Source organism: Euleptes europaea, chromosome 7 (genome assembly GCF_029931775.1).
Source record: "Euleptes europaea isolate rEulEur1 chromosome 7, rEulEur1.hap1, whole genome shotgun sequence".
Classification (NCBI taxonomy): domain Eukaryota; kingdom Metazoa; phylum Chordata; class Lepidosauria; order Squamata; family Sphaerodactylidae; genus Euleptes; species Euleptes europaea.
Genome location: NC_079318.1, coordinates 57,195,381 through 57,215,816, shown reverse-complemented (window position 1 = coordinate 57,215,816; position 20,436 = coordinate 57,195,381). Strand labels below are relative to the sequence as shown.

The 20,436-nt window shown below is 41.3% G+C and overlaps 1 protein-coding gene across 1 annotated transcript in view; it reads right to left on the bottom strand.

The window, feature by feature from the left end:
• Positions 1-20,436, bottom strand: part of PLEKHH2 (pleckstrin homology, MyTH4 and FERM domain containing H2) — a 64,724-nt gene that overhangs the window by 26,163 nt on the left and 18,125 nt on the right. Inside the window, exons 5-14 of the mRNA XM_056853619.1 lie at positions 17,498-17,579; positions 15,457-15,636; positions 11,799-12,775; positions 8,952-9,027; positions 6,272-6,366; positions 5,150-5,294; positions 3,838-3,974; positions 2,876-2,986; positions 2,196-2,282; positions 716-874 (exon numbers count right to left, since the gene is read on the bottom strand). Of these exons, the coding sequence (XP_056709597.1) occupies positions 716-874; positions 2,196-2,282; positions 2,876-2,986; positions 3,838-3,974; positions 5,150-5,294; positions 6,272-6,366; positions 8,952-9,027; positions 11,799-12,775; positions 15,457-15,636; positions 17,498-17,579 (2,049 nt within the window). The remainder of the gene's footprint in view (positions 1-715; positions 875-2,195; positions 2,283-2,875; positions 2,987-3,837; positions 3,975-5,149; positions 5,295-6,271; positions 6,367-8,951; positions 9,028-11,798; positions 12,776-15,456; positions 15,637-17,497; positions 17,580-20,436) is intronic.

The following is a 20,436-nucleotide window of genomic DNA, read 5'->3' as shown; positions in this document are numbered from 1 at the left end:
TTTACAAAATGAAATATACAAGTTGGAGGAAGTCTCCTTAGGCTGGAGGAAGGCTACTTGATGGTTGATCCACTTCTGCCAGACCATCTTGTTTACATGTTTGACGATGCCTTTAAGTTCTAAAAAGGTAAGGCACGGATTCCCTTAGAGAAAGCCATGCTCATTCTTCTTGAATAAGGCTTGTCCTTCTATACTTTCTATTCATTTAGGTGAAAACAGACATTACACTAGCAGATTGGTAATTTCCTGTGCCCCTCCTGGACTCCTGTTACATAAACTATGTTCCAATCTTCGTAAAGAGGCCAATTTTAGCCAAAATGTTATTAAAAGATTTAATGATAAATTACATTTGAGTACTTTTTAACCTCTCAGATGAATGCCATTCACCCCTTGTAAACATAATCTCAGTTCCAAAACGTTATCCGTTGTCATTCTATTTCATATTTTTTGTTCAGCTGCACTCTTAGAAAACAATAATTTTTGCAGTGGAAACTGAGGCAAATAATTTATTTTAGCCTCCCTGCAAGTTCCACCTCTTTTTTTGGTACTAGTGCTTCTCTGCCCAATTATCTGCTTTTATAGTATTTGGAGATAATTTTTATTAGGGGTACCTTCAATCTGACAGTTGATGTTTTGTCACTCCATCCACTAAAATAAAATGGCAAATACAGACAATAGATATACAAAATAGAAAAGTACCCAGGAGAATTTCTACCTTAGTAAGCAAACCTTTCATGGCTGGTTTGACATCTGGGTGAATGAAAAGTGGACTTGCAGCCTGTACTTTAAGAACATTCTGCAGTACTTTGATCCATTCTTCAAGGATGTTTGGGGAGTCAGCAGTCAGGTAATAAGTTCTCTTTTCGGTGGTCAGCTACAATGCGATAGAAGACATAATGTTGAATTATTGGAATGCAAAGTGAGGTATTCATACTTAACATTAAACATGTACACAGTATGAAAGTAAGTTCATTCTACTGGGACAAAAATTAGTACAGTTAAGTTTTTTTTAAATTGAACAAATAATTATTTACAAATATGAAACATCTGTACAAAAAACCCCTGCAGAACCACAATCTGACATCTATTAGAGGGATCCATTAATTTCCCCCTGCAAATTTTATCAACATTAATTTTAAAACCCTTGCTGTTCAACCTTTGACAACATTCGGAGCCAGATTCAGGGGAAGACTGTATTACCATCACTTCTTCCTCTTTCCGTGCCTCCCTCTGGCCTGGCAGAGGGTTGGAAAGAGAGAGGGAAGGGACATATATTTATTACTTCGTTCCAGTCAAACTCAGGTCTGCCCTTTGCACCACTTGCAGCAACAGTCTCATAGATGGATGTGAATGGGGGAGAAGGATGAAAGCAGGACTCTCTCATCCCATTCTTGAAGGGGGGGTTGATAGGCGATGGCCAGGAATGGGGCAGCCATGCTGCCTGCTGAAAGGCTTCCCGGCCAAAAAATAGAAGTTAAAAAGGCATTACAAAATAAACCTGTGAAACTCCTCTATGAAGTTTCACAGGGCTATGCAAGCTATTTTTCTGGCATAGCAACGCTGCACTGTAGAGGGGCGTTCCCAGGCCAAAAGGGCTTGGAAACTGACTAAAGGCAGCTCCGCCCCAGGAATGCCCCAAGAACGCCCCCTTGGACGCTGGTGCGGGGAGTTTCACTGGGACCACGCCGCCGGGGAGGCAGTGCCAGCAGCTGAAGCCTGTGCTACTGTGTTGCTCCCTGGGGCCGGTATAAGTGCCCCCCTGCTGGCATAGGTGCCACTTATCACGGCACAAAGTGGCACAGATGCAGGTGCAGGGTCACTCCAGCTCCCTATGAGGCTCTGGCCCCCTCCTTCAGGACTTGCACAGTCTACCTCCTCAACGCCCCACTGATCACTGCGACTATTACTGTGGTTACAGGAGGAGAGGCAGCTGGATGTAGCAAGCAGTATTGGGAAGCAACTGGAACTCTTTTTTTTGCTCCTTATCAAACTTGTCAGCATTTGACTAGGAAACAAAATAGTGAGCAGTCATCCTTCCAAATTAATAATAATTAAAGTCTAAATCAATTGACCATAGAAAATAAAACAGCAATCCATGGCAATGGATTTCTTGTGAAACAATAACAGTTCTTTGATCCTACCACGTATTGACTGGAAATACAGAAAGGTATTCTGACTGGAAATACAGAAAGCACCTGAACTGTTTGTTTTCCATCACCTCTTACAATACGGCTTGATGCACTTAGTTCAATTTGTCCTTGTGGTTTTCGTATTACATCACTCTGTAGGGATTCAATGTGAAAAAAGAATGATTCATATTCAGTAGAAAACACAATGTAGCAGAGTTACACATTTAAGACCTGATCTTCCAAGAACTGATACCCATATTTAAGGTGTATTTTTTAAGGCACTCTGGACACCCACTATTATGTTAAATCTGCACATTAGGTGACTCGGCATTGAGATACGAAATGTGTTTCAATGTATTTACTGATTACATTTACTTTAAAAATAATACTTTAGGCTTCCAATTCTACAGGTATGATACAATTTACCCATTTCCTCATATAATAAGGTGTAGCTTCCTTTGGAAATGAGAGCACTGAAGACAATATTTTAATGCTATTTTTTATTTACAGCCTCCACACCGTGTGCTGCTTCCAGTCCAGCCAAAATCTGTTAACTCTCTGCCTTCATGTCCAAAATCAAACTATCTGGGTGAGAAAGGTGCCGCTATTTGCAGTCATAACAAACAATTATTTTTTTGTTAAATTTCAGACCATTCTTTGGTAGCCCAGAGATAGACCCATTCACAGTAATCACGGCAACTGAACTCACAACAAGTCCACAGAGCACAGGGACTGCACTTGCTTACCGGAGATTTGTAGTAAAGCAGTTCACCCCCTTTAAGAACAAACCATCGTCGTTTCCAGGTCTTTACTTTACCACCCATTTTTAACAAATATCCAGATTTTTCTAATGGCTCCTGTGATTAAAAACATTAAAAGTTATTTAAAAAGTATTTATAGGGTTATATTTTGCCTTAACTGCACTGAACTGTGTGGCAATTTGAAAACAGATTCATCAGCAAGCCCTACTGATGAAGCAGTAAAAGGCAAGCTGCATCCATGGAAAATGTTGACTGTTCAAGAATCACAGAGTTGGAAGGGGCTACCAGGGTCATCTAGCCCAACCCCCTGCATAATGCAGGAAATTCACAACTATCTCTCCCCCCACCCCCAGTGACCCATACTCCATGCCCAGAAGAAGGTCAAGATGCCCTCCCTCTCATGATCTGCCTGAGAAAAGAGGCCTCTCATCATCTCATTAGTACAACCTCGTTAACATAACTTGCTAGCACAAACACAGATGCATCTTGCCTTTTGGCCACTCATATTCCTTTCACTGCTACATTACGTAATCCGCCTTGAGTCTCAGTGAGAAAGGAGAACTATAAATAACATTAAAAATAATTAATCTTTTTAGACTCTCTCTCGCTCCTAAAAAAAACTATAACAATTAAAAGAACCAGATGATAAGATGGTCTGTTCTTTGGCCAGAGGAGGTAAGAACTGGTATTAAATATCCAACAAACAAAAACAGAGGAGAGGAGAAAATTCCAACCCAGAATAGACTAGGTAACCAAAAAGGTTGAACAAAAAAAAAAAAAAAAAATCTATGTATCAATTACAAAAAAGCTACAATTATACTCCAAAAGCTTTAATCAAATTACAAATGTTAAAAATTGTGCATTACAAAACAACAATCTTTGGTTATATCTATCTATATAAAGTAACTAAGAGCCTTTGTTTTACACACAGACTGAACCATACTCACATTTTTTCCACTTTCACTAGATGAGGAGCAAGTTTTAGGCAATTTTTGTTCAGGTTCCGAATAGTCTGTATCGGTCGAGTAGGCATCAGGAGGGATGGCATAATCACCTTCTGAGGTCATTGAAGACAGAGAGACACCTGAGTGCAAAACAACATATACTTACACAGGTCTCCTTCTAAGGTGTTTGATCAGCATCATCATCAACAACAAAACCTCACCTGGATTAAGATATTATATATTATGGAAGATAATGTTCTAGTTTATAGAGTATTACATGCTTAGTGGTATTAGTTTTTCCCTCCATAAAGGCTACAGATACTCCAGGAATACAAATTTCTTTCCATCCTGCACACCTATTACCCTAATAACTGGAAAGTGTAGTAGTCATACTCCAGACTGGTTCTCTGGGGAATTTCAGAGGGGTAGCCATATTGGTCAAAACAAGAAAGAGTCTTTTGGCATCTCAAAGATTTATGCATTGTGGTATAAACTATTGAGAGTTAGAGTATTGTTGGGTACAGGAAATGTTGCATTTAGGCAGAATGAGGATGGTGGCAATGGAGATATTTCAAAAAGAAACTAGAAGTTAAAAGTATCAGTCTCTGGAGACTGATACTTTTAACTTCTAGTTTCTTTTTGAAATATCTCCATTGCCACCATCCTCATTCTGCCTAAATGCAACATTTCCTGTACCAAAATAACAAGAAAAACTGACTTTGGATTTGTCACTGGGGAAGGAGATGAAGATGATGAATACAAGGTGAGGCAATGGGGAAGGTGGGGAAGGTGGATGGATCTGGGTGAGATGACATTTCCTGAAATGCAGACCTGATTAATGTCTATTAACGAAGGCCAGGAGATGGGTGATGGCCCTGGCTTCACTTACGATTAGGTTCCCAGAGAGTCTACATTGTAAAGAAAGATTCCTGGATGGTGCTAGAACACTGATTATTGCCTTGCAAATCTCAATCATTAATACTGGCCGAAATTTTGATGAGTCCTCAGGAAGCCCCAAAGATATACTTTATCCTGTTCCAAAGACCCTATCTGCAAATTCTTTATGAGCATGCGAAGGCTACTAAATTTGAAATCATAAAGAAGCTAAACTGAACTTCACACTGTTAGCTGCAATCCTAACAACTGCTTTCTGGGAGAAAGTTTCATTGAATAACATGTGATTTACTTAACAGACATGCTTCGGATTGCTCCCTTAGAAATTCATTTAGTAAGATACTGTTTTAAAAGAAGAAACTCTTTCATCAGTTTGCCTTCTTACATGAAACTGTGTAATGATTATATGATTTGTGCATACCTCGTTTCATAGCCCTCGGACTACCTGGGCCACTTCTACTTCGAGAATCTGATTCAGAGGTCCGGGAACTGGATTGGGAACTGTCTTCTTCATCAGATCCAGAGGAGTCATCTAAGAATGGGTTGTTGCTTATTTGAGTTGCTTTCTAAAGAAAGTAGCAAATTATTTTTTTCAGCCTTGCATAAATTTTGCTCATGAAAAGTTAAGTATTTTTCTAATTTTTAAAATACCATGGCAGCCAGGAATTATGTCTACAAATTTTACTACAATAGTTACATTTAGAAGACTAGTGTTCTTTAAGAACCTACACAAATGATATGCAAGCTATATTGTTGTATAAGTAACCGTTGATTTGCTTTCTGTTTATTTTTTAACTATGCATAATAGTCTGAGGAACAGACATGCTGCCCAATTAAAAACATTGGTCCACTTAATGCTCTAAAATGCAATTTATGAAACATATATGCTGAAGATACTTTGCAAAAATCAATATAAAAGAGGAAGGGACAAATTCAGCTCTACTATACATGTTTGTGGTACAGGAATGTTTGCTGGCTCATCTGTTCCTGGTAAGCCAGGAATCATTACGCTAAAATGCAATGCCAACCATGTCTTTTCAGGTACCAGAAGATAAAGTGCTGCAGCTAACAGGGACACTCTTTGCATTCACATTCTTTCCAACAATGTTTATGGTTCTACTGCATTTGGTGTTACTGATATGTTCAGGCTTCACATTTGTAATATAAAGTAGTAATATATGACTGGAAAACCGCACCACTTGAATTGAAGAATGAAAACACTAAACAAAATACTTAAGTCTCTTCATACTACAAAAGGTTGCCAGACAACAAGACAAAGCTTTTGGCAGAGGTAAGATTTACATCTAGAAGATTGCATCCTGTATTTACACAGAATTATAATAGACTGAAACCTCAGAAGCAAGACACCCACTTGCAACACTTTCTAAACAGAAATAATTGCACTCACAGCCACTTAAAAAAAAATCTTTCTAAAAAACTCTGTATATCCAGGACAGCATAAATAAAATGTCGTTTATAAAGCAGAGCCTGACAGTACATCTTCCCCATGCCCAAATAACATGCTTATTAACAACAAGATTACCCCTTTAAGAGTGGTGTACACTGGTGTAGTCACATTCTTGTATATTAATGAAGTGTAGAGTCCTGATGGAGAATATGAAGTTGAAGACAAGGAACCTGAAACAGAATATTTCTTCAAAATAACTTCTGAAAATACTGGGTCACGTATTGATTCTCATTTATTAAAACTAGTACAGTATATACCCGTGTATAAGCCGACCCGCGTATAAGCCGAGGGTCGGCTTATAACACCCCCCCCCGCAGGCTTACCTTCAGGCCGGGCGGTGGCGGCGGCGGGCCCCCCCAGGAGGCTTCCTCAGGCTCTTCCAGGGCGGGAAGAGCCCGGTGCGCGTGGCCTTTCAGGGGCCGCAGCAGGCTTCCCCTGGCCCTTCCAGGGTGGGGGGAGCCCGGCGCGCCTGGCGGCGGCAGCCACACAGCCTTTCAGGAGCCACAGCAGGCTTCCCCCGGCCCTTCCAGGGCGGGGGGAGCCCGGCGCGCCCGGCGGCAGCGGCCGCGCGGCACTCCAGCCACCGCAGCAGGCTTCCCCCAGCCCTTCCAGGGCGGGGGGAGCCCGGCGTGCCCGGCGGCGGCGGCCACGCGGCACTCCAGCCACCGCAGCAGGCTTCCCCCGGCCCTTCCAGGGCGGAGGGAGCCCGGCGCGCCCGGCGGCAGCGGCCGCACGGCCTTCCAGCCACCGCAGCAGGCTTCCCCCGGCCCTTCCAGGGCGGGGGGAGTTGGATGCGTCCGGCGGCGGCCGCGCGGCCTTCCAGAGGCCGCAGGAGACCCTCACAGGGCGCTCCTGGCCGGGGGAAGCCGCATGGGCCCGGCAGCGATGGCGGTGGCGATAAGTTGCCCCCTCCCTCCTCTACCGTATTGACCCGCGTATAAGCCGAGGCCGGCCTTTTCAGCCCTTTTTTTGGGCTGAAAAACTCGGCTTATACGCGAGTATATACGGTAGGTGAATTATATCTCTGCAGAAGACTTACCCTTGAAGATATAAACTTGCAAGCCCAACAAAGGTAAGAGTACAAAGGGACCCAATTCACTTAAATGATTTGTTTTAAAATTTTCAATAAATTAATTGTAACAAAATATATTCTGTCAACAGAAATAGTGGAAAACTCAAGAACATGTCTGCAGACATCATAATGAATTGTGGTTTGTTTACATAACAGCTTGTTGCACAAACACACAGACCAGTTTGTTCAACAATTTTGCTGCTTTCTTGGTATTCCAAACTGTGGCAAATAGCTATGGCAGAAAAATTGACACATCAACTTAGAGTAGTCAAAGGTAAAGCTGAAATATCAGATTTCTATGAAACGTGGCATGTTTTTATTTCAAACACGAACCAGAAAGGTACTCAGCATCTATCTAAGTCTTCCTCAGATTATGGAAAATGTATTAAGTCCAAAATGTATAAAGAAAAAAACCCCCAATGCCATCAATGAATTCCTCTCTTATCTGTAATTGTAAGATAAACTGGAAAATGTGTTAAATACTAAGTCCTCTGTCAATAATCTGATCCAACTTTAAGTTTTTTTTTTGGGGGGGTACTATCTTGTTTCTCTGTTTTTTAAAAGGTTTGCTGTTATTTTTTGTCTGTTTGGAAAATTAATAATTTTTTAAAAATTAAAAATCAATTTTGCTGCTTTATTGATTCCAAGAACAAGTTTGGGTTCCAAACCTCCTTGCATTTCAAAGATGCTGACAAAACATGTGTAGCCTGCTCACTACTTTTCACTAGGAGGTGAAAGAAGAGGGAAGGCCAGGGCAAACCAAGCCTTCCTAGCTCTGGGCTATGGATCATCAGACACCCTTCCAATCCATCCAGCCACTTCACTGCATTCCCTAAACCATTTTCTGGAAAAAAAACCTGGATCTTTTATAGTCTTTTGCCATATTTCCTAACTACGTTTTCTTTTAGATAGAAAATAAAGGTTTAGCTTTCTTGCTTGCTCTCTCCTGGGGCAAAAAGGTTGGTTTGAATGGGAAGTTTTCCTTATGGCGATGAAGGTAAGGCAATAGGTAGACTGTGACTGGTTTCTGACTGTATTAGTTTGCATAGAGCAATTGCTGTTACTGGTAAACTAAACAAATGTTTGCTTAAGAGAGAGCTTTTGTCCTACTGTCTTTTACATTTCCCTGGAGCTTCAGTCCTGCTTGGTGAGTCATCACCAGCAGTTGGGGTGGAGGAATGGAGAAAACTCCATCCACAGCTAAATGCAGCTAAATGCAGTTGCTTCGAGCTACCTACCTTGTGTGCAGGAGGCAGAAAAGGGCCATGTTACTGAACAAACTGAAATTTCTGCATTCAGACACTGCAACTTACTAGGTTGGTTCCAGCTACAGTTGATAAGCCCAGAACAAAGCATGATTTAGACTGTCAATTTAGCATCAACAACCTTCTTAATTTCTTGGGAAGCCCACATTCATACTTCACACAGAAGTGGACTTTAATCAAAGCATGGTTTATCATTGTGGTTCCTCATGATGTCTGAAGATAACCTGTAAGGAATACTGATCACCGATAGACCACTGTTCTATCCTGCCATAATCATTATGCTTTATACTCTTTGGAGACATTTCCTAAAAAAATGGCAAGTAGTTATCTGATCCAAACCTGGTTCTCTCAAAGGGATTTAACTCCCTACTGAGTTAATTTAGGACTGCATGTTTAAAAGCAATTTTAATATACTTACTTTTATTGAAGGAGTCAGCACTGAAGGCCTCAGAAAAGCGGAGACCTGACTTAGCTACAGCATAGATTCTGTTTTCCTGGCATGAAAATAATACATTTTTTGAATAATACATTTCATTATTCCTTGTTAAGCATTACTTTAGGCATTATGCATCAACAACTCATTACGGCTCAGCTCAAACAGAATGAACAAGAAAAGGCTTGTTTATAATAGAAATGAAATTTTAAGACAGGTGAAGTCTAAAACTGATGATGAGCTCCCCTGGCTGTTGTAGCCACTTATAAACCAATTTGTCTAGACTTGTTACACACATCACTGTATTTCTTTATTAGCAACATACAACCTGGATTCATTCTTACTGAAACACTTTCTGCCATTAGATACCAGTTTACTAAATTGCATATTGTAGTACTGTCTGACGGACATTTAATAATCATACCCATCACCTCATTAATTATATTTGTGCTTTCCATTATAGGAATTTTTAATACTGCCATCAAAATGCAATTAACATTTCATATGTTAAAACATATTTTTTGTATTTAGTGTTGTGTCTTTTGTATTTTTAATTTTATTTCATTTATATCATGTCTTTTTTTTAAAAAATGGCTTAAATCTCTCAATTAAAGGCAATGGAACTTTTTGAGTAATTTTGTTTAAGATGCCAGTGTATATGGATCCTGTCAAACAAGTTAAAAAAAACCTATAGCATTTTTCTGTAAATGGCCCACTTCACTACTTTAGTAACATCTACTTCTCCGTGTTCTAATTATGCTCACTATCTCATTAAATGAATTAGCATGAAGAGAGTGGCTGAAAGTAAAACACATGAAACAAAACACACAGGAAATAAGAGAATTTAGTAGTATGGCCTCATTCATAGCATCTTCCAATCCAAACCTTGGAGTTAAAAGACAGTTTCTTGCTCCTATGAAGAAGATACTGAGGCAAACACTCCTGGAACTATTCTGGGGAACACGCAGATGTATGTCTGTACAATGTAGTAATAAACAATTCTTATTGCCTTGGATAATTCTTATTGCTCAACTAGATACTGAGGGATTCTAGTTTCTGTGATTGTGCCCATCATGTGGCTTGAACATATTAGAATCACTGCACCATTAGAACATAAGAAAAGCCATGCTGGATCAGACCAAGGCCCATTAAGTCCAGCAGTCTGTTCACACAATGGCCAACCAGGTGCCTCTAAAAAGCCCACAAACAAGACGACTGCACCAACATTATCCTGTGTTCCAGGGCACCTAATATAATAGGCATGGTCCTCTGATACTAGAGAGAAGAGGTATGCATCATGACTAGTATTCATTTTGACTAATAGCCATGGTTAGCCCTATCCTCCATGAACATGTCCATTCCCCTCTTAAAGCTTTCCATTCTGCAAGCCCAATCAGAACAGGGCCCTTGTGACAGTTTTTAAATGCCTAAATTTTCCTCTAAAATGGTGTTGGCAGCCATTGATTGGACTCGTGTCCACCATTATGTGTAGTTTGGCTCTATGTGTGAACAATGAAAATGTAAAGAATGCATAGGCTGATTACATCTGAATGAGGTTCCTCAAAAATGAAGGGGTATAAAAGTTGTGACAAAAGGGTATTACACAAAATTCCATACCACACTCATATATTTGCCTTCTTTATCACAACCATTTAATGCGTTATTTCTCAGTAACCTTGCTTTCCCTAGAATCTTTCCTTGGCTTATATGGATTTTGCCTGTTCTCTTACAAATCCCATGTCTTGATTACTTTCTGTGTCTCATTATGAAAAGTTGAAGATTATCAAGTGTTTTCAAAAACACTTTGTTGACAGTTCCATTGAAGGTAATGTCAAATTTAATAAATCAACTACAGGTTGAGTATCCCTTAACTGGATATCCAAAAACCAGAATGTTCTGAAAACCAGACGTTTTGAGCCAAAATGCAGGCATTACTCACAGGCCCTCAGCAACGCCACTGATGGTTCAATGTAAACAAAAGTGTTAAAATATTGTTTAAAATTATATTGAGGCTATGTGTATAAAGTGTATTTAAAATATACATGAATTTTGTGTTTAACTTGGGTCCCATCCCCAAGATTTCTCATTATGTATATGTAAATATTCCAAAATATGGAAAGATCTGAAAAATGGAACATTTCTGGTCCCAAGCATTCCGAATAAGGGATACTTAACCTGTATAGATTTATTTAAACCCTGTTTTCCTTTTCTGTTTTCATATATTTTGAAATATAAGTTGGTATTGGAGGAAAATGTTATCCTTACCACAGCAGAATGGATAACGAAAACAAAAGTGCAACCAGTGCAGATTTTTCAACACCAAACTGATAAAATCCTTGTATCCAGCCCGACAGTGCAAACCCACACTATATCTCAATGTTTACAATAGACAGCCATGTTATGAACAAATATAAGGAGTGTGTGAACCTGCTTTGAATAAATTTATAACTGATAGAGGAAATATACATTACATGTAGTTCCAGGATTATTTTATCTACTTTTTACATAAAATAGTGCTCTCAATTTAAAATTTAAAAGGGGCTAAAATTTAAAGGGGGCAGCGGGATAGTTAGTTACCTTTCCCCCCGGCACTCTTTTATCTGCAAAAATCACCACCTTCCAAGATGCTTTTACTCATGGAGGACAATTTCTGGCAGGAAAACAGCACAAGGGGAGTGTTAAATATTCCCTCTTCCCCCTTGGCAGGCTGCCCCTTTCCTCGCTGATGAAATCTATTTTTTTTTTAAAGTCAGGGAAGTAATCATGGAACCATACAGGATGTCTAGTTCTGCCCTAACAAACAGGAAGGTCATCATATATAACAGCATTTACCCAAGAGGGGAATCGATGAAGTGGAGGAGTAGGAGGTTTACTGCCTGCAGTTTTCTTTGCATCACTAGAGTCCAAGGCTTCTGCGCAGCGAGTGTCACAGGTATCATAAGTAAATAATTCTTCATTGCAGCTAATCTCCATTTTTTCTAACACATCTGTACCTTCCCCATCCACCTGATCTATGTCTGTTTCCTGAGGTTTAAAAGGACGTATCATGCTTATGGCATTTCTGTTTCTGCCAAACATTCTGTCTGAACACAGAGGAGGTTGACTAAAATGTTTTTTTGCCAATGCTGCATTTATAGTAAAGACACTGGGAGTTCTGAGCTTTGGTGGTGGCAGATTAGATGGAGAATTCAACGGTCTACCAGACTGAGAGCCTGCTGCCAGAATCAATGCTGGATGCTTGGGCGCTAGAGCAGGAGTTAAAATTGGACTTGGAGTATTTGCCTCACTAGAGGATGAAGAATAATCTAGCCTCTGGGACTGAAATCTCTTATTCAGCTCATCCGAAAAACTATCATGGGCTTTCTTTTCACTGAAGGATTCCAAGTTGCTCTTTCCAATTAGATTATTCTGGCTTTTCCATGGGCACCCTTGTTGCCACGAATATAGTTTTTTGGATTTGTTTCCCTGAGCTCCAAAGCTCTCTTCTTCCAATAAAGAACTGCTGTCATCTGATGCTGTCAAATACATTTCACTTCCAATTCGGCTGTAGCCAGTTCCTTCTTCAGATGTGTGACTTGAAAGGGTAGATACACACCTGGATTTGGGTCTTCCTTTACCTCCTTCCTCCTCATCAGAACTCCAGTCACTTACTGTAATGCAAGAGTTCTTAGATATATTGCTATCATGATCTTTTGACTTCACTGTTTGCTTTTGTTCAGAGCCACAAGAGCTTTGTTGCTGCAGTAGTTTCAAGTTTCTGCTATTCCCATACAGCTGGCCAGCAAGGGATGTTTCCTGAATTTCTTTCTCTGAAAGGCAACAGATAACACACTTGGAAAGTTATTTTAAATGAAGACAGCACAATGTAACTTGCAATCAAGACGTATAAGTAATACCAATTTAAAACTCACTTATAATGTTTTAACTTCAGAAAACAGCAACATCAGATTTATTAAGATGCTGGCACCTTCATCTAAGAGGTCTAATTTTTGATGCAAGTACACAAAGAAGAAGAGCCCTGCTCAATCAGACCAGTGGTCCATCTGGTCCAGCATCCTGTCTCACACACAGTAGCCAACCACTTACTCTGGAGAGCCAACACCACCACATAGAAGCCAAGCCCTGATGTTGCCTCCTGGCAATGGATTTCAGAGATTTACTACCTCTTAAGGTACAGGTTCATTTTAGTCACAATGGCTAATGGATTCATGGAGGACAGGTCTATCTAAATCCCCTTTTAAAGCTTTCTACACCATGGCTATCACTACGTCCTCTGGCAGAATTCCAAATTTTAATCACTTGTTGAGTAAAGTAGCATTTCCTTTTATCTGTCCTGAATCTATTGCCCATCAGCTTCACTGGATGCCTTTGAGCTCTAGTATGTTGGGAGAAGGAGAAAACGTTCTCTTTGTCCACTCTCTCTACCCTATGCTTTGTCCACTCTCTCTACCCTATGCCTGGTAGGCAGTAGATGGTATCATGGTAGCGTTCAGGCCCCATTATCATCAAGCAGATGCACCGCAGCAAGCAGGTCAGCACTGTTGCACCTCACAGAAAAAAAGACAGAACATAGGTTGAGATTTCGCTAATGAGTGATCTCTCAGCATTCTGAACAGCACAGGATATCATACAAAGGTACCAGCTCCATCCCACACCAGGAGCTGTAGATGCCCCATACTATATTGCCACTGCAAAGAGAGGAAGGGAAGCACTGGGGCAGCAGAACCAGTGGCTGCTGCAGCAATGTCTCAGAAAATCCAAAAAAGTAGAAGCACAATCCAAATATACCTGCTTGTAACAAAACTATATTTGCCTTAAATCAGGGACAGTTTCTTTAGTCATAGTGAAGAAGGATAAGAGAACAATCAAAAGGTAGACATATACCCTCTTCTGAAGGTTCAACCTAGTTAGCTTTGGATTGCAGTTTGGAGAAGTTTTTTAATTCTTTTTCCTACACGAGTGCAATGCATTGCAGCTCTGCAATCCAATCCTCTGAACTCCTGTCCAACAGTTCATAAGAAGAGACTTTACGACAGGCTGCAATCATAAATACATTTACCCTAAGCAAGCTATACAAAGCTGCAATCATAATTACACTTACCCTAAGCAAACTATAGAAAGCAATGGAGTTCACTGCCACGTAAATAAGTTAAGGATCAAAAGGGAATTGTAACAGAAACAAGTTAGCTTGATTATGTGTGTTGTGTGTGTTAAGCACTGTCAAGTAGCCTCCAACTCATGGTGATCCTATGAATCAATGTCTCCAGAACATCCTACTGTTAACAGCCTTGCTTAGGTCTTGCAAACTGAGGGCCATGGCTTCCTTGATTGACTCAATCCATCTCATGTTGGGTCTTCCTCTTTCCCTGCTGTCTTCAACTTTTCCTAGCATACCTGGTCTTTTCCAGTGACTCTTGTCTTGTCATAATGAGACCAAAGTACAATAGCCTCAGTTCAGTCATTTCAGCGTCTAGGGACAGTTCAGGCTTGATTTGGTCTAGCATCCACTTCTTTATCTTTTGGCGGTCAACGGCACCTGTAAAACTCTCCTCCAACATCAACATTTCAAAGGAGTCTTCCTGTCAGCTTTCTTCATTGTCCAACTTTCACACCCATACATAGTACTAGGGAAGGGATAATTCTCATGTTTCATTAAAAGAAGACCATTACCAAGAAGAAAAATTAAGCAGTGCCAGCCTTATGAAAGTAGATATAAAATTTCATGATAAAAGAGGGCATTGCCCTTTTATGACTGTTCTAGGCTCTAAAAATGCCTGTTTTTTAAAGACTTGAGATCCAGAGTTACCAGTCTCCCTGATGTAATCAAAGATAAGTCAGTGGCGGTGGTTAAGAAATGGTCCTTACCAATAAGCTACTGAACTTCAGACTTGAACTTTTGCCCCTGTACAAATACACCTGAACATTAGAATTAAAAATAGAGCAAAATCCCTTGCAATTGAATTAACTGCAAGAGCACCAGTTTATGTGGTTCATGGATTGCATAGGAACATAAGAAAGGCCCTACTGGATCAGACCAAGGCCCATCAAGTCCAGCAGTCTGTTCACACAGTGGCCAACCAGGTGCCTCTAGGAAGCCACAAACAAGACCATCCTGCCTGTGTTCCACAGCACCTAATATAATAAGCATGCTCTTCTGATACTAGAGAGAATAGGTATGCAGCATGACTAGTATCCATTTTAACTAATAGCCATGAATACCCCTTTCCTCCATGAATATGTCCACTCCCCTCTTAAAGCCTTCCAAGTTGGCAGCCATCACCAGATGCTCGGGCAGGGAGTTCCACAATTTAACTATGCATTATGTGAAAAAATACTTCCTTTTATCTGTTTTGAATCTGTCACTCTCCAGCTTCAACAGATGACAGATGACTTGCATTAAGAGCAAGTAAAAGTAAAAGCTGCACTAGAAGCTTCCACGTACATCTGTCTAGGATTGATCTGCAGGACATTAAAATTATTCTCAAAATACCTAGTGTGCCAATGCCTTCACTAAATTCAGCTTGCTTTGATGAATTGCTTCTATCTTCAGGTTTAGTGACTTGTTGAGGACTTCTTGCTCGGTTTAAGAAGCATCCAAAGGTCAGACTGCTCAGCCTTTGGCCCTCTCCAGGTTTTTGTGCCGAAGGAACAGATTTCTTTCCCTGAAGATCTGTGTAGATTTATTTCAGAAAAAGAGGTTAAATGTTTTCTGGTATTATATATCAAACAGACTGCCTATTTTTAAAATTCTTATAAGAACAAGTGATTTGATATTAGATACCAAAGCTATTTGAATCCCTTCCTAAGATTCAGTCAAAAATCTAGTATTTCTATTTGTTCATGAAACATAAATCTTTTAGGGAAAGTGAGCCTATGCAAAAAAGAACACATAACATTTATTTATATATAAGACAGAGAGCAGAATGCGCGGGAAATATAGAATAATTCTATAAGCCTTTCTTTTAATACAGCTGCTTATTTATCAAAACAAACATATTTATTAAAACTCTCTGCTGCTTTTCTGCACAAAAGGACTTTCAAGGCAGATCACGATACATAAAATACAATATAAAACCAAAGTAGACATGCTATAGAGTTCAGCCTACATACCCATATAGCAATCTATAGAGAAAGTAGGAGCTGAACAGCTAGGGGGGGAAATCTATTTGGAGCCTTTTTATCCCTGCTAGTACAGATCATGAATGAAACACATTAATGAAGCACATATAATGCCATGAGGAGATATCGTGGGTTTTGCACCTGGACCCCTTTAACGCAACTGCAGGGATGGGGGACATTTGCGAGGGAGAATTAGAGGGACATGCTTAACTTCTCACTTGCCTTCTGATTCTCCCTTGCAGGAGCCCAACCATCCCCATCACAACACACACATACTCACTACCTTGTCTAAAGCATGTTTAGAAGTAGACAGCTGCAAAAATAACACTTATAGCATATTCCTGAGAAGAATGCCTGCACTGGTCATAGGAGGCAGCATGGCTGCGCTGCCTCCAAAGGAGGTTTCGCCCCACAAAAAACCTCCCCGCGGCATAAAAAATCCATGCAACCCTTCATAAAAAGGTGGTGTATCTCGCGAAAATAAAGAAGGGGTGTTCCCGGCCTGAAAGGACTTTGGAGGCTGCCTAAAGGCAGCTCCTCCCCCAGCCCAGCGCCGGAACGCCCCAGTAATGGCTTCCGGGATGCCTCCTGGGATGCCAGCATGGGCTTTTACGACGGTGGGATGCCGGCAGAAGGCCCCGTCGGCGTCCCGAGGTGGTGCTGCCATGGCAGTGCCCAGGCCTTCCCATTGGCGTTCGAGTCACTGACACTGGCGTAATTTGCTTGGACGTCAGCACAGGGGCCCCAAACGCTGGCGCAGTGCCTTCCTGGCCTCCTAAGTACTTTTGTCCTTCAGGCTCAGGAATGCTCTGTTAGTTAAGCCCAGAGTTTACTGGGCTTGTACTCCCTATGTGCAAGATGCACTGTACTTAACAAGAAATACCCGTCCCATCTAGCACAACATAAAATTCACTGTTTGCTTCTCATGCCTTTACAGTATTCTCATTTGTAGCTCACATTATCTACGGTTTGACTGAGAAAGCAGTTCTATTTAGTACCCTACTCAAGTCCACTCAATGGGTCTTACTCCCACGAAAGTGTTGAGCTTTTACTGAACTTATCAATGTAAAGGCGTTCTTTGTTAAAACAGTCTGCAACACTACTCATGTAAGTGAAACTTGGGGGGTTACCACACTTTGTATTTCCAGTGATGTATTAAGAGTTTGAAAATGTTATAAAAAACATCGCTTTAAAAGGGTTTTTGGATACCACGGCTTATAAATGGTTGGAAGACGTCTTTACAGCTAAAGGGGCCAAACAAAGTGCAAACAGTATTTTTTATAATGTTTTCAAACTCTTAATACATCGCTGGGAATACAAGTGCGGCAACAGCCTAGGATCTCTTCTAAATAAATAGTAACACAGAATACAATCACTCAACCTGTTTTCAGCATATCTTCTGCACTCCTTACCTTGAAATTTAGTTTGTAAAATCCTTAGCTCTTCAGTTTGATTCTGATTGATCATATGAAGACTGTGATTTTCCACTTCCAGCTGAAAGCATATTTGAGTAAGCCCCCACTGAGTAAACACTTAAAATGTAGTATCTAAAATAATATTGTAATTTTATTTTATCACATATATGATATAAGAATGAAACAGTATTTCAAACTATACTTTATCTTCATTATGATTGAGAACAACATGAATTAAATGTCTCTTAGAACACCAGGTTCAGGACTCTATAAACTTCAGTGCGATTTCATTTTCAATTTAAAAGAGAAATGATGTTTGCCTATGAAGTCCCAACTCCTCTTCGTTACAGGCACAGCATGATACTAATGGGAAGACCACCCAGCTTTCTAGAATTGTAGGATTGCAAACTCCATAAAGTGTATTTATGTGATGCAATGCCGGAACAAAATATTCAGAGATGCAGGACAGAAGGGCATCCCCAAGAACACAAAACTGCTAATCTCCCAAATCTCGAAATTAAACTATATGGGCTAGAAACAGAGGTGGGGAGTGCTAAGCTTTCTAGTGCTTTATTCATCTATGGATTTTTTTCCCTATTTCTAATGATTTATTGTTTTATAAAACGAATAACAAATACTACACACCAAATGCCACTGTGGGCATTGTGGAAAGGTGGGAGATAAATGTTTTGAACGAACAAATAAATAAAAAGGAGGCTCCTACCAACAGTGCCAACCTCTATCTTTGTTAACAAGGCTGAGTGAAAAAAATACTTCCAAGTTCTTAATATGACTTTGGAATACTTTCATAGCTGCCCTACGTGATTTTTTCAAACGGTTAACTGTGCCCTTAAAAATGCAAAAGCCACCAGCCCTGGGGCCTTGGGGTTGTAGCTCAGCGTTAGTGCTCCTGCTTTGCATGCAGAAAGTCCCAGTCTCAATTCCCAGCAACGTCAGCGAAAAGTATCCAGTAGGAGGTGATGTGACCAACAGCTGCTTGAAACCCTGGTGAGATGCTTCCATACTGACCTTGATACTCCAAGGTACCCATTCAAGGGCCTGTCTTGGATGCCTCCACCAGGTAACTCCATCAGGCTGATACCTGTGAATGCTGCACTTCCTTCCTGGAGTAATAAACTACCCAGCAGTAAACTACCCAGAATGAAAGCAAGTATCCTGCCTCATCCAGAGAAGCAGGATATTAACTAGGTCAATTTCTACCATTGTCCAAGCTAGTCCTTTGTCCTGCCCTTTATAGCCTTTATACCTGTTTTCCCCCATCCCAAATTCAAACCCCAACCATGCAACACACAAAAAGAATAAAAAGGGCTTTTTTGCCCAGTGATTAGGATTTGGATCCCTTTGGGATTCAGAAGTCAACTTGGAACCAGGCAAGGACTCACCCAAGGACGGTCTACCCCCCCCCCCACAATCTTGAAGGAATCCTAGAACGTGCCCCTCTTCTCTTCTCATTGAACAGACAAAGTATGTTTTACATTCTCCCTTTTATTCCCTGTTCAAGCAGCAACAACCCTGTTCCCGAGTAGCTTTACATAGACCTAGATCAGTGATGGCGAACCTTTTAGAGACCGAGTGCCCAAACTGCAACCCCAAACCCACTTATTTATCGCCGAGTGCCAATGCGGCAATTTAACCTGAATACTGAGGTTTTAGTTTAGAACAGGGGTGGGGAACCTTTTTTCTGCCAAGGGCCATTTGCATATTTATAACATCGTTCGGGGGCCATACCGGGCGTAGATCTCCTGGTGTGTGTGTGTGGGGGGAAGCTAGGGTTGCCAGGTCCTCTTCACCACTGGCGGGAGGTTTTGGGGGTGAAGCCTGAGGAGGGCGGGGTTTGGGGAGGAAGACTGCACAGCCATAGAGCCCAATGGCCAAAGTGGCCATTTTCTCCAGGGGAACTGATCTCTATTGGCTGGAGATCAGTTGTAATAGCAGGAGATCTCCAGCCACCACCTGCAGATTGGCAACCTTAGGGGAGGCTATGCAGAGAAGGCTTGGAGGGTGCCTCAGCTCCCCCAGGTCTTCCCCCTCCTCCCAGGTGGGAAGGCAGCCAGCGGTGGGCCCAGGCAACCAAGGTGCCAGGGGGGCGCAGCTTGCAGCCTGCGGTCGATCTGCAGGGAAGGGAAGAAGGAAGGAAGGAAAGAAAGAAGGAAAGAAGGAAGGAAGGAAAGAATGAAGGACAGAAAGAAGGAAGGAAGCAGGGAAAGAAGGAAGGAAAGAAGGAAAGAAAGAAGGAAAGAAGGAAGGAAGGAAAGAATGAAGGACAGAAAGAAGGAAGGAAGTAGGGAAAGAAGGAAGGAAAGAAGGAAAGGAAGGAAGGAAAGAAAGTAGCAAGGAAGGAAGGAAGGACAGAAAGAAGGAAAGAAAGGGAAGAAGGAAGGAAAGAAGCAAGGAAAGAAGGAAGGAAGGAAAGAATGAAGGACAGAAAGAAGGAAGGAATGAAGGACAGAAAGAAGGAAGGAAGGAATGAAGGACAAAAAGAAGGAAGGAAAGAAGGAAAGGAGGAAGGAAGGGAAGAAAGGAGGACAGAAAGAAGGAAAGAAGGAAGGAATGAAGGACAGAAAGAAGGCAGAAAGGAAGCATGGAAAGGAGAGAGAGAGAGAGAGAGAGAGAGAGAGAGAGGGAGGGAGAGGGGGAGAGGGGGAGAAAGAGAGAGAGAGAGAGGGAAAGAGAGAGAGAGGGAAAGAGAGAGAGAGAGAGAAAGAGAGGGGGAAAGAGACAGAAAAAGAGGAGAGAAAGAATAGGAGAGTGACAGAAAAAGGAAGAAAAGAGAGAAAAGCCTTCACACACACACACAGCCGGCTCCCTGCGACAGGGCTTCAGCCTTCCCACCTCTCCCCCCCACACTCCCAAGTCCACAAAAGTCCTCCACCTGATCGGCGTGCAGGGACGCTTCTCCTTCCCGGCTTGGGGGA